The sequence below is a fragment of the Grammomys surdaster genome, unplaced genomic scaffold (genome assembly GCF_004785775.1).
Source record: "Grammomys surdaster isolate TR1022 unplaced genomic scaffold, NIH_TR_1.0 219, whole genome shotgun sequence".
In the NCBI taxonomy this organism is placed as follows: domain Eukaryota; kingdom Metazoa; phylum Chordata; class Mammalia; order Rodentia; family Muridae; genus Grammomys; species Grammomys surdaster.
This window is the reverse complement of record NW_021604664.1, coordinates 2015040-2027458: the sequence shown is the minus strand read 5'-3', so window position 1 is coordinate 2027458 and position 12419 is coordinate 2015040. Positions and strand designations below refer to the sequence as shown.

General features: G+C 51.4%; 2 protein-coding genes across 5 annotated transcripts; one reads left to right on the top strand and one right to left on the bottom strand.

The window, feature by feature from the left end:
* Positions 1-362: 362 nt before the first annotated feature.
* Tmem203 (transmembrane protein 203) lies at positions 363-1215 on the bottom strand. The gene has a single exon (XM_028772854.1). It carries the CDS (start codon positions 986-988, stop codon positions 578-580), a length of 411 nt encoding a protein of 136 aa, XP_028628687.1. The 5' UTR covers positions 989-1215; the 3' UTR covers positions 363-577.
* Positions 1154-10927, top strand: Ndor1 (NADPH dependent diflavin oxidoreductase 1). Of its 4 annotated transcripts, none has more exons than XM_028772849.1 (14): positions 1283-1442; positions 1720-1797; positions 4881-4978; positions 6631-6729; positions 6812-6913; positions 7004-7213; positions 7497-7618; positions 7703-7923; positions 8007-8114; positions 8272-8386; positions 8528-8677; positions 8767-8885; positions 8953-9047; positions 9147-9980. In XM_028772849.1, the coding sequence occupies exons 1-14, from the start codon at positions 1308-1310 to the stop codon at positions 9289-9291; spliced, it is 1797 nt and encodes a 598-aa protein (XP_028628682.1). In that variant the 5' UTR covers positions 1283-1307; the 3' UTR covers positions 9292-9980. The 4 variants fall into 4 exon arrangements, with proteins under 4 accessions (XP_028628686.1, XP_028628682.1, XP_028628683.1 ...); XM_028772850.1 differs by lacking the exon at positions 1283-1442 and adding an exon at positions 1450-1633; XM_028772851.1 differs by lacking the exon at positions 1283-1442 and adding an exon at positions 1571-1585.
* The last annotated feature ends 1492 nt before the right edge of the window (positions 10928-12419 follow it).

Sequence of the window (12419 nt, the reverse complement as noted above, 5' to 3'; positions counted from 1 at the left end):
AACTGCAGTCTGTTGGGCCAGGAAATCAAGCAATTCTTGAGACCAGAATTTTTTTCTCAGATGGCAGATGCCCACACAGGGTCCTATTCCTGCTCTTTGTCAACAGTCTGCTCTCTCTATGTGAGGTGGAATGAACAAAAGGCTAGTCTTTGTCAGGACAGAGGAAAAGGGATGCCAATCGTGTAAGTAAGTCTGGCCTGGACAAATGAAGGGGTGTATTCTGCCGTCAGTGCTGCTGTGAACAACCTGATTTATAAAAGGGTACATCACCATGGGAAATACTCAGAGCCTATCAGGATATTTTACTTATGTGAAGTCTCCAAATGTTGGGAAAGTTCAGTATTGACTGTCAATTAGAGCATGAATAACTGGAAATAAGTTTTAATAAACGAGGCTTCACTTTTAAGTTTTGCTCGAGGAAACGATCTTAGATACAAAGAAAACTGGACAGTAAACTGGGTACAAGCAGACACTGATTTCTGACCAAAACTCCACCAGTGTGGCACCAAGTAGGGTCTGGACTGGGAGGTCCAGAACTCCAGCTGCGCAGTGCTGCATTTCCAACCACCGCAGGAGGCTAGTTGACGCGACACGCCCGGATCATAAGAAGCTGCAGGAGAATGAAGACCGGAGAAGTGATCAGGCCGAACCAGAGCTCTCGAGTCTGCTCCACTAGCTTCTGACACAGCAGCATCTCAAAAACAAACTTGAGACTAAGGACGGTGAGAACCCAGAAGAGGCGCAGTACAGCCAGTCGCTTCTCTCCATCTTGGAAGAGACGAACGGAAACGATGGTGGTGAAGTAGGTGCTGAGCCCGTCGGCGGCGAAAAAGGGCACAAAGACGTTCCACCAGGAGAGGCCTGGAGCCAGGCCATCCACTCGCAGTGCCAACAACACGGAGAACACCAATAGGGCCAGCAGGTGCACGAATATCTCAAAGGTGGCGAAGCCCAGCCACTGCACCAGCTCCCGCAACGAGAATAACATCGTGCCTGTTTAATAATACCGGTCTCCGGTGCCCCGCACCGGGCCGTGACGTCTCCGGCCGCGGACCTGGCGACTGCCTGCTACCGCCGCTGCACACGCAAAGCAGCAAGCAGCCCAACCTGGCCTGGACGCCGGCCCTGGGGCTCCGCGGCCCTTAGGAACCCAACCCCGGACCTGGAACGGGATGCTAGAAGAAGCCCGTAAGGTCCAGATGCTACGCCTGTCCGTTCCCGCTGGCGCGGCCGAAACGCGTCATTTCCTGTTGACAGCGGAAAGGGGAAGTTAGTGGAGTGTGCGGTTCAGACCGGCGTGTGCAGTAATGCAGGTTCCACAGCTCCTGGTGCTTTTTGGCAGCCAGACTGGCACAGCCCAGGACGAGGCGGAGAGGCTGGGCCGCGAGGCCCGGCGCCGGCGGCTGGGTTGCCGCGTGCAGGCTTTAGACTCTTACTCCGTGGTGAGACTCGGGCGCTACGGCGGAGACCCTCCTCCGGACTTCGCGTCCTCTAGCGGAGGACGTTTGAGTGCAGCCCTTTGGGGCCCAAGTGGATTTACCGAAAAGGGAGGCACGAAGCTTAAGCCTGAGAAAGAGAAGGCCGGGTAGCCATTGGGAATAATTGTCCAAACACTTTTACTCTGTTACCCTAGGTGAAGATGGTGGTGGGATGCGGTGCAGGGAGGGCACTGATCTGGGCTGACAGAGACCTTACACCTACCTTTGTCTTGTCCTTGAGGCGAATCTCATTAGGGAGCCCCTGGTGATATTTGTTTGTGCGACCACAGGCCAAGGAGACCCTCCTGACAACATGAAGGTAAGGCTGTTTTCATTACTATATAAGAGTCCCAGTGTGCACAGAAATAGCTTCCCTTCAAAGCATGTTGTCTGTGAGAGGTGCCTTTGAGAAATATTATTTGTGTAGATCTGAGGAGAGAAATAGGTCTGAGTAACTACTCAGTAGCCTTGACCATTTTGTTTACCAGACGGCCGTGAGTCTAGTGTGAGTGATGTGTTGAAGTCCGAGCTTGGTAACACTCGGGGACCATTCTTCAATTCACTCTCTTTTTTCAAGCACATATTCCTGGCCATCTGGGTCACAACAGCCACACTTTGCCTTTATGGAGTTCAGTGGCCAAAACAACAGATTTAATGGTCAGTTACCAGGAAACCCCTGGTGCTAGGGAAAATGCCAGATGTTCAGGGAGTGAAGGGGGTACTGAAATTGGACACAAGTTTTTGGAAGCATGCCTTTAGCTCTTGGGAAGCAGATGGAGCTAGCCAGGGCTACATAGGGAGACCCTGTCTCCAAAATAAATTAATAAAAGTCAGGGGCAGATGATGGTGGGATGCAGCCTGTGTGAAGGGCAGAAAGTTAAGGATTCCCCAGCCATGAACTGTGCTGACAGAAAAGAGAAAGAAAAAAAGGTTGATTCAAAAAACCAGGGGAGCTACAGTGAAACATGTCGGCTTAAGATGAAAGCTATAGGAACTATGGACGTGACACAGTGACACTGCAGTGTACCGAGACCACTGCCTATCTGAAGGTGGCAAGATAATGCTAGGGAATATATCACATAAGCAGAAGGTGCGCATGTGCTCTGAGCTGGGTGGTAGCTCGAGGCTGAGTAAACCAGGCACATTCCAGAGAGACCAAAAAGGTAAAGTCAACAGGATGTGTAATCAGGGGTCTGGAAGATGAGGGACAGAATCACAACACAGGAAGCAGGATCCATAGTAATTCCACCTGTGGAATGAGAGGACCAGGTAGGGCAGGTGCCAGGAGGTACCTAGAGGAGCTACAGTTAGCTGTGCAGGACTAGGAAGGTCTTGGCACAATCTCACTGTTGAAGTACCCAAAATAAAACTGAAAAAACAAAGCCCCCTATCCTTCAAGCCTGCCATCTAGCATGGGCAGGGTCAGTCAGGAGGAGCTCCCTTTCCCAAGATCAGTGATAGGGTGGAAGGCTTTAGAGGCATCCCTGGGATCAGTAGTGACTGCTAAGGAGAGCAGTCTGTGGGGGCAGACACTGAGCTCCAGCACTAGAGAAGATGAAGTAGGATCAGGAGTTCAAGGCTGCCCTCATGTTAAGAAACTATATCAGCCAAGTATAGTGTTATACATCTGTAATTTCAGCCCTCCAGAGGCTAAACCTGAAGGACCAAGAGTTTGGAGCCAGCCTCAAACTAGTGTCAACCAAAAGCATGACTCAAAAATAAATAACTTGTCAGGCAGTGGTGGCACACTTGGAGTCAAAGGCAGGTGGATCTCTGTGAGTTGGAGGCCAGCCTGGCTTACAGAGGGAGTTCCAGAACAGCCACGGCTACAGAATGAAATCCTATCTCAAAATAAAAATAAGGGGACAAGGAGGTGAGTGAATAGGGACCCTCCCTCAGGTTTGAGGTGTGGTGGTCTGTGGATGGGTCACAGCAGCAAGAGTCAGAAGTTACTGTCTCAATCACAACAGAAACTGAAGTCCTTTGAAGAGGCTACAGACCCAGCATCCCAAAACACATGCAGGAGTATGGTTCCTCGTGTCTGCAGGACAGGAAGGCCTTAGCCTTGGCCTCTGCCCTAATCCTCTTCTAAAACACATTGTAATTATAGGAAAAAATCCAATAACTAGGTCTCTGCTTATCCCTTTCTGGTGAAATGTACTGTGACAGGCATGTCCCAGAGCTTTTCCATCAGCTTTCCAAGAGCTTCTTAAGTACAAATAGGAGAGAGAGAGAGAAGAGAGAGAGAGGAGAGAGAGAGAATGAGAATATGAGAATGAGAATGAGTGAGTATGTCTGCTGGAGTGAAGACTATAGGGAAAGGCGGAGACAAACAGAACCCAGAATTGAGTGTGGATGCAGCACTCATGGGCTGAGACCAGGACCCAAGTAGGACACAGAGAAGTAGGGAAGCAGGAAAAAATCTGCAGAGTATTAGAAGATATTGCTGAGCAGTTCTCCCAAGAAGTGTAACAGAGAAACTGGACGGTGGAGGAAAACAGTCAACAGAGCTTAAAGATCACATGAGGCATGATGTGACAGAATGATGGAGGGGTAGGCAAGCACTTAGTAAAGATAGTAACAGTGTCACACAGCTGGGTGGTGGTGGCACAGCCTTTAATCTCATCACTCCAGAGGCAGATGGATCTCTTGAGTTCAAGGCCAGCCTGGTCTACAGAGAGAGCTCCCGGATGGCCAGGGCTACACAGAGAGACCTTGTCTACAAACAAATAAACAATGTCACATAATGGAAGGACAAAACTGCAGCCTGAGACAGTGACCACATGCTTGCAAAGGGGCACCCACAGAGGATGGGTTTAACTATTGGGGATAATAATCAGCGTGGCCTGATGGCTGACAGGCCAGAGGGCAACAAGCTATAGTTAATAAACTGGAAGGGTCAATATAAACCCATAATCTGAGGTTTATGAGTTAGTGAGTCGACACCATCAGACATCAGAGCCCAGCCCGTCTCCCTTTTTTACCCAGAGGACTTGAGCGAGAACTTATGGCTGGCCCATCCCTCCTGCAGTGGACTGGCTGGTCCACCACTATAGTAGTAGAAAAGCAGGTGGAGGGTGGTAAGTGAGTTCACCCCTAGGTCAGAATAGGAAGGGTACTTCGTTGAGTATACTGTAAGAGGGCATCACGCTGTCCTAGTAATTAGATGGGGCACTGAGCTACAGGTCGACATATATAAGAAATACGCAGTTTGGATGAGTTTTCTTGTGTTCAGGTTCCTGATCTGTAATTTTGTACCACATGAAGGAGAAATGTCCAGATTGGCCAGTGTACGGTTCTGGGCCCTAATGGTCTTTCTTCCACACCATTGTCTCCTTGCTGGGACCTCAGACAGAAAACTGGCCTGTGCTGTGGTCCTAACTCAGTTTCTTGTGGCTACAGAACTTCTGGAGATTCATATTCCGGAGGAGCCTGCCACCCACCTCCCTCTGTCAAATGGATTTTGCTGTCCTAGGCCTCGGGGATTCCTCATATGCCAAGTGAGTAGGGGGTGGATTTGCTGGCCAGATGGGAACAGGTTTTATGGTTTTTCGAGACAGGGTTTCTCTGTGTGGCCCGGGCTGTCCTGGAACTCACTCTGTAGACCAGGCTGGCGTTGAACTCAGAAATCCGCCTGCCTCTGCCTCCCAAGTGCTGGGATTAAAGGCATGCGCCATCACTGCCTAGTGGGAACAATTTTTAAAGTCAAGGAAGAAATGAGGCAGGCAGCCAGGACCCAAGGTGCCCATCCACTGTAGACCATGTGGCCCTGTACTGTGTTGGCTCATCAACCTTATCCACAGATATTCCCTAGTGGGCACACTAATCTTTGTAAGGACTTGGCACAGAGGAAGCCACCACTGGGGAAGGAACAGGGTGGCAAAGTACCACCATGAAATTAAGGGCAAGGCTCAAACCAGCCAGCATTACATTACAACATCCAGTCTGTCCCTGTTCATCACTATGTTCCAAACATAGTCTGAAGTATTGGAAACTTGAAAAGAGCACTGAGGTGGACAGCTTACCTTCAGGTAGCTTGTTAGGCAGGCTCATGGATTCTCACTGTCAGCGTTTGTGGACAGTTATGACCCTAAACAAGCAGTGCTGTTTTAGTTTCGTTCATTTCCTGGGGTGATGCTGAGGGATTTCCACTCAAAGGTGCAAGTAGCTATCTAATACCTAAGACCTCTTTTCCACAGAGCCCAGTGTCATCTGGGGCCACTCCAGCCCCCTAAAAAGTTGTGTGCATGGCAGGGTTCTTAATTACTTTTGATAAAAAGAACAGAAAATGGGGCTAGAGAAGATGGCTCAGAGCAGTTGAGAGCACTGACTGCTCTTCCAAAGTCCTGAGTTCAATTTCCAGCAACCACATGGTGTCCAACAACCATCTGTAATGGGACCTGATACCTTCTTCTGGTGTGTCTGAAGACAGTGTACTCACATAAAATTAATTAAGTAAGTAATTAAAAAACAAAAACAACAGAAAACAAAAGCTGAGTATGGTGGCTCATTCACTTATAATCCTGTCACTCAGAAAGCTAATATGGGAAGATTGCCACAGACTCTAGGGTGGCACTGAATTTTACTAAACCAAAAAGAATAGAAAATAGGAAGATGGTGGTGGTGGGTCTTGCTCTGCTAGAGGTTTTGCTCACTGGCACTATGGATACACAGAGCAGATAGGCCGGAGTCCAACTATGGATGTGGTTCCCAAAAGGACAAGCTGATGCAAGGACCAGAGAGTCGTTTACAGACCAAAGAGGGGACATATTCTTACAGAAAAACATGGCTATCTGCTCTCCACCCCACCCCATCCCATCTCCAATAGCAGCTGTGGAGCCCTGGCTAGGGAATCCATGGTCTTGATCTCTTCAGAGATAAGGGTTGATGAAATGAGACTGTCTTTCACATGGTGCCTTCTTGAGATCAGGGGACCTACCATTTGTGGTTGTAGTTGTTGCTTCAGTCTCTTATCCCCTGCATGCTGAAGCCCCATCCCCCTCCTAGAATGCTGCCAATGTGCACCACTGAGGAAGTAACCCTTGAGGGAGGTCCTGCACTACTTTACTCTGCCCAAGAGATCAGCTACACTACCACTCCTTACTGTTGCTTAGTTCACACTCTGGGCCTGCCTTGCTGTCTCCACCCATAGATTCAACTTTGTGGCCAAGAAGCTGCATCGGAGGCTGCTGCAGCTAGGGGGCAGTGCTCTCCTGCCCCCATGTCTAGGTGATGACCAGCACGAGCTGGGGTAAGTGTTGGTGTCAGCGTCCCTCCATGATACCCCATCTTGACTCTGGCCCACAGAGACCAGTGCCTGTACCCTATCCTAGGCCTGATGCTGCCATTGACCCTTGGGTAGGAGACCTTTGGGAGAAGATAATGGTTATGTACCCAGTACCCCTCGATGTTCCTGAGATCCCTCATGGAGTCCCGTGAGTCTGAACCTTGAGTATATGAATATCAAGGGATTTTGAGCTGTTTTATCCCCCAGCGCACCCAACTTATAGTTCCACTTTCCACAGCTTGCCCTCCAAGTTCATCTTCCAGTTTCTTCAGGAGGTCCCCAGCACAGGGGCTGAGGAGCTGAACATAGCCAGCTCAGCCCCTCAGACACCCCCATCAGAGTTACAGCCCTTCTTGGCACCTGTGATCACCAACCAGAGGGTCACTGGCCCCCAACACTTTCAGGATGTTCGGCTGATTGAGTTTGATATTACAGACTCAAGTATCAGGTAAGGAGCCAAAGCCCTTAAGCGGTCCTGTCGGGTGCCCATGTGTTCCTAGGAAGCTGATGTGGTCAGGGAAAAGGTAGGGAACAGATAGAGCTTCAGAAGGGTATGCCAAAGCCAAAGACCAGGCAGCTCAGCAGCTCAGAGAGCTCGACCTCCAGACCTCTAGCCCGCCTCCGTCTGCTTAGTCCCTTCCTCCTCCCCCACAGTACACATCCCTTCTGTCCCCTCAGCTCCTCTGTCGTTTCCACGCCATCCCCACGTTTCTGGTGACTTTTTCATACAGTTTTGCTGCTGGTGATGTTGTATTAATTCTGCCCTCTAACTCAGAGGCTCACACCCAGCAGTTCTGCCAAATGTTGTGCCTGGACCCCAATCAGTTCTTCACACTTAAGCCGCGGGAGCCAGGTGAGTATAGGAAATGCAGTAGCTCTGAGGTCCAAGGTGCCACCTAATAACCCTACCCACCAAGCCTCCATGCCATTCCTGCAGGTGTCCCTTACCCACCTGGGCTGCCTCAGCCCTGCACTGTGTGGCACCTTGTGTCACAGTACTTGGACATTGCCAGCGTGCCCCGCCGTTCCTTCTTTGAGCTCTTGGCCTGTCTCTCTCCACATGCGCTGGAGCGGGAGAAGCTTCTGGAATTCAGCTCTGCCAGAGGTCAAGAAGAACTCTGGGAGTACTGTAATCGGCCCCGCAGAACCATCTTGGAGGTAGGCTTGTGGGCAGGCAGGTGGGTACAGGCCACTGAGCTGTGGTATGCACACCACCACACAATAAGACTCCATTTATCCAGGTGCTATGTGACTTTCCACACACAGCGAGTGCCATTCCTCCAGACTACCTTTTGGACCTAATCCCTCGGATCCGCCCACGGGCCTTCTCCATTGCTTCCTCCCTACTGGTGAGGGACTCTTGAGTAGAACTAAAGCCTGGCTGGGAAATCTTGGACTGGGTAGGGTCTTTGTAGATAGGGCCTGTCTCTACCGGGGACTGTCCCTCCTGGGGTTGGTAGCAGGCAGGAGTGCTTTAGCAGGGTAGAGCCCTCACTGTGCCCATAGGCTCATCCTAGGAGGCTACAGATCCTTGTGGCTGTGGTAAAGTACCAGACTCGCCTGAAGGAGCCCCGCCGTGGCCTCTGCTCCTCCTGGTTAGCATCTCTGAATCCTGAGCAAGGTAATCCATAGTTCTGGGGTTGGGAGAGAGTATAGGCTCAAGCTCCTGTCTTCCCCTGTTCCTTCTATCACAGGAGCTCGAGCCCCAGGGAGCTCCTCAGCATTGTCTTTTGACCGCTTACATGCCATCTCCCTTCTGCAGCAGGACCTGTCCGGGTGCCCCTGTGGGTACGGCCTGGGAGCCTAGTGTTCCCAGAAACACCAGACACACCCATTATCATGGTGGGGCCTGGAACTGGTGTGGCTCCCTTCCGAGCAGCCATTCAAGAACGAGTGGCCCATGGCCAGACTGGTGAGTACAGGAGTTCCAGAGCAGTGTGACCACTGAGACTGGTCTAGCTGAATTCCTGCATCCAGACAGGGCCACCCTGTGTTCCCCAGGAAACTTCTTGTTCTTTGGCTGCCGCCAGCGGGATCAGGACTTCTATTGGCAGACTGAATGGCAGGAGCTAGAGCAGAAGGGCTGCCTGACCCTGGTCACAGCCTTCTCCCGGGAGCAGGTGAGTATATTCAAGTTAGATAGGGCAGGAGTTGGGATGGCTGAAACTTAGCCTCTGACACCTGCAGGAACAGAAGGTATATGTGCAGCACCGGCTCAGAGAGCTGGGGCCACTTGTCTGGGAGCTGCTGGATGGCCAAGGTGCCTACTTCTACCTAGCGGGGTGAGCCAACTGTAGGGGAATGGACCAGCCTTCAGGGGAGCGGGGTAGTAGGGGTTGGAGCTCCAGGATCACTGAACTTTCTGAGGCCTGCCCCTCCAGCAATGCTAAGTATATGCCTACGGACGTTTCTGAAGCCCTGATGTCCATTTTTCAAGAAGAAGGACAACTCTCCACCGCAGACGCATCTGCCTACATTGCCAGGCTCCAACAGACATTGCGCTTCCAGACTGAGACCTGGGCCTGAGGAGCCACTTGCCAACTCACACCCACACTAACCAGCTACACTGGGGAGCCTGCTGGAGTCTAGAGGGCCCATTGATACCTCTTTTTTTGTTTAGTTTTGTTTTTTTTTTGTTTTTTGTTTTTGTTTTTTTTTAAGACAAGGTTTCTCTGTGTAGCCCTGGCTGTCCTGGAACTCACCCTGTAGACCAGGCTGGCCTCGAACTCAGAAATCCGCCTGCCTCTGCCTCCCAAGTGCTGGGACTAAAGACGTGCACCACCACTGCCCGGCTCCATTGTTACCTCTTGCCCTCTAATTCCAGAATACTGGTTAGACTCACAGTTTAGCTTTTTGGATCCAGCTGACCAGGAGGGCAGTCCTTGCATACAGCCAAACTCAGTGGACCCCAGTGTCCCATATGTGGCCCCAGCCCCAGTGCAGCCTGCACTCCTGTTGGCTCTCAGTTCTCTTCATTCTGCCCCAAATCTGCATTATGGTCCATACCACCAAGGGCCTGCTAAGCCCTCCAAGGGGCACAGAGCTATGTGAGGGCTCTACTGCCCTCTAACCTTGAGCTGTTCCCATTCATCCCACAGCACCTGTGCAACTCAGCTCAGTTGAAAAACCACCAGGGCCCAAGTCTCCTGAGCATTGAAACTGGGCAAATGATCTGTCTTCAGGTCCTTACACATGAGTAAACTGCCTGGGTAGCAGCTCACGCCTCCTTTTTTGCTTCTAGATTTGAGGGTGGTGGGTGGGATGTGAGTTATCTACATCTGCTAGTGGTGGGCAAAACCACCCTTCTAGGGCATGAGCACAGGATGTGTACACGTACCTCCTTGTCTGATACCTATGCTTGAGTCACACAACACCTGGATGTCTGATGTGTAAGTGCCTCTGTGTGTCTGTCCCCTTTGTGCTTAGAGGGCAGGTCTTGGCTGTCCTTAAGCTGACAGTTCAGCCAAGCTCATATCCCTTCTCTGATGGCCGCACAGAGAGGGCTTAGAGAGCTATTTGGAAGTTCCAGCCAAGAGCCAGAACACACTATTTCCAAAGAATCAGAAGAATGATCATGTGTGGGGGTGTGATTTGTATTGGTCCGCCCATGGGCAGGGCCTCCACCCCTGGAAAGAGAAACCCTGTTGGAGGAGTCAGACAGGTCTGAGGGCAGTTGGGAGCTAAGGAACCTCTGTTGTGTTCGTCAACTTCTGGAATAGAGACCAGACCTAGCCAACACCACTCTTAGGCCTGAGCTACCAGGAGTTGACATGCTGCAGGGACCCTAGTGAAGTTTACTTCCAGTGAGGTCTGCAAGCCAAAGGTGTATCTACAGGTTAGTGCTCCAGTGAGTGGGTGGAGGCCAAGCTCTGCCTGGCTCCTGCGGGGACACACTAACCTTCAGACCTGCAACAATCTCTGCCGTCACCCTGGAATCACAGTCTACGCATCCTGACTTCTCTTCTGGTGCCTCCACCCTGGGGTCTAATGACACCAGCTCTGTGTCTCCTAGTTCACCCTGTGCTTCTCTGGGTCCTGAGCTCTTGGACCCACTGTGCCAGCTACCAGCAGATGAAGAGGATGGTCTCAGGAACCCCCAAGGTGCCAGAACTGCAGACAGTAAACCTGAACTGGAGGCTAGAGACCCATCCAGTGCCTGGGCCTTGTCAACTGTGGAGGAGCAAGAAGAAGGTGAGAGGCAGGTTGAGGAGGAGGAGGAATGTCCTATCTGTGCTGAGCCTTACGGGCCTAGTGAGCACCACCTGACCTTGCTGAACTGTGGTCACAGCCTGTGTGTGGGCTGCCTGCACCAGGTGTTAGGCATGACCCCCAGAGCTGACCTAGGTCGCGTGTGCTGTCCACTGTGTCGTCAGAAGACACCCATGCTAGAGTGGGAGATCTGTCAGCTGCAGGAGGAACTGCTTCAAGCTGATGGACCCCAGCACCCAATGCCCACTGCATCTGTCACAGCCCTGCATCCTGGCCCTTGGCCCTGGGGGTCCTTAGAGCACCGCTACCACCTGCGCTTCCTGGCAGGGCCTGTGGGAGGGCGGAGCTGTCTCCCCTTCCTGCCCTGCCCTCCCAGCCTAGGTGCCTGGTTGTGGACACTGCGGGAACGTGGCCCCTGTGCCCGACGCTTGTCACTGCTGAGCCTGCTGATACTTGAACTACTAGGGCTGGTGGTCATCTTCATGCCACTCATGTTACTAGGGGTGCTCTTCATGTTGCTAGACCGTTCCAACCACTAACAGAGCCCAGGATGTTGGCTAAGCTTTGAAGTCCATGCTCAGATTCTGGTAATCAGCAAAGACTTGATATCGCCAATACCAAGACCTTAGAGCCTGAGCCAGCCAGAGTGCTTACACACCCTTGCAGCCTAGATACTGGCTAAAGCCAAGGACACAAGGACAGCCTGTCGAAGGAGCTCGGCCTGGCAGGAGGAGCTGTGGAAAGAACCCTATGTGCTTGCCATGGACAGAGACTTAACTAGCCACAGGCAGAAGCTGGGCTATACTGTCAGCTCGTAGTCTAGCTGGTAAGGGTGAACACATATGTGTGATTCTAGCAGTGATTATAGAAGAAAGCAAGGGCTGCTGAGACTCTCGCCTGCTCTAGACAGAAGCTGGTGTGTGTCCCTGAAGGCCACAGCAGCCACCAGGAGAGGCCTGCACTGCACAAACCAGCCTTCAAAAGCTCCCCACCCAACCTAAGATAATCTCACCAGAGAAGGTAGCCCAGAGCAGCGGGGATAAATATTGCCTTTGTATTGTAAGGGCCAAGGGCCCATCCAGACTCTGACACCTCCAAATGCCCAAGGTCCAACTCTGTTCCTAATTGACTCTATAATTCATGTCACTGGACCAGGAGCCCTCACTTGAGAAATGCAGACAAAATGTAAGCTCTCTTCATAGCTCATTGGTGACACAGTGTAGGCTGTAACGTTTCAGGAGTGCTGTGTAAGAAGCATAAGAAAGGCTCTCAATAAACAGTCGTCACTGACATTGTCGTTACCACAGCCATCCTCATTATCTCTGCCATCCAGGCACTCTCCTCACAACTCTTCAATGGAACCTGTTCCAGTCACAGGCAGACCAGTGCCATTTAAAAGACCTTGATCTTAGCCAGCTGTAAGCCTCTGCATATGCTGTTCAAAG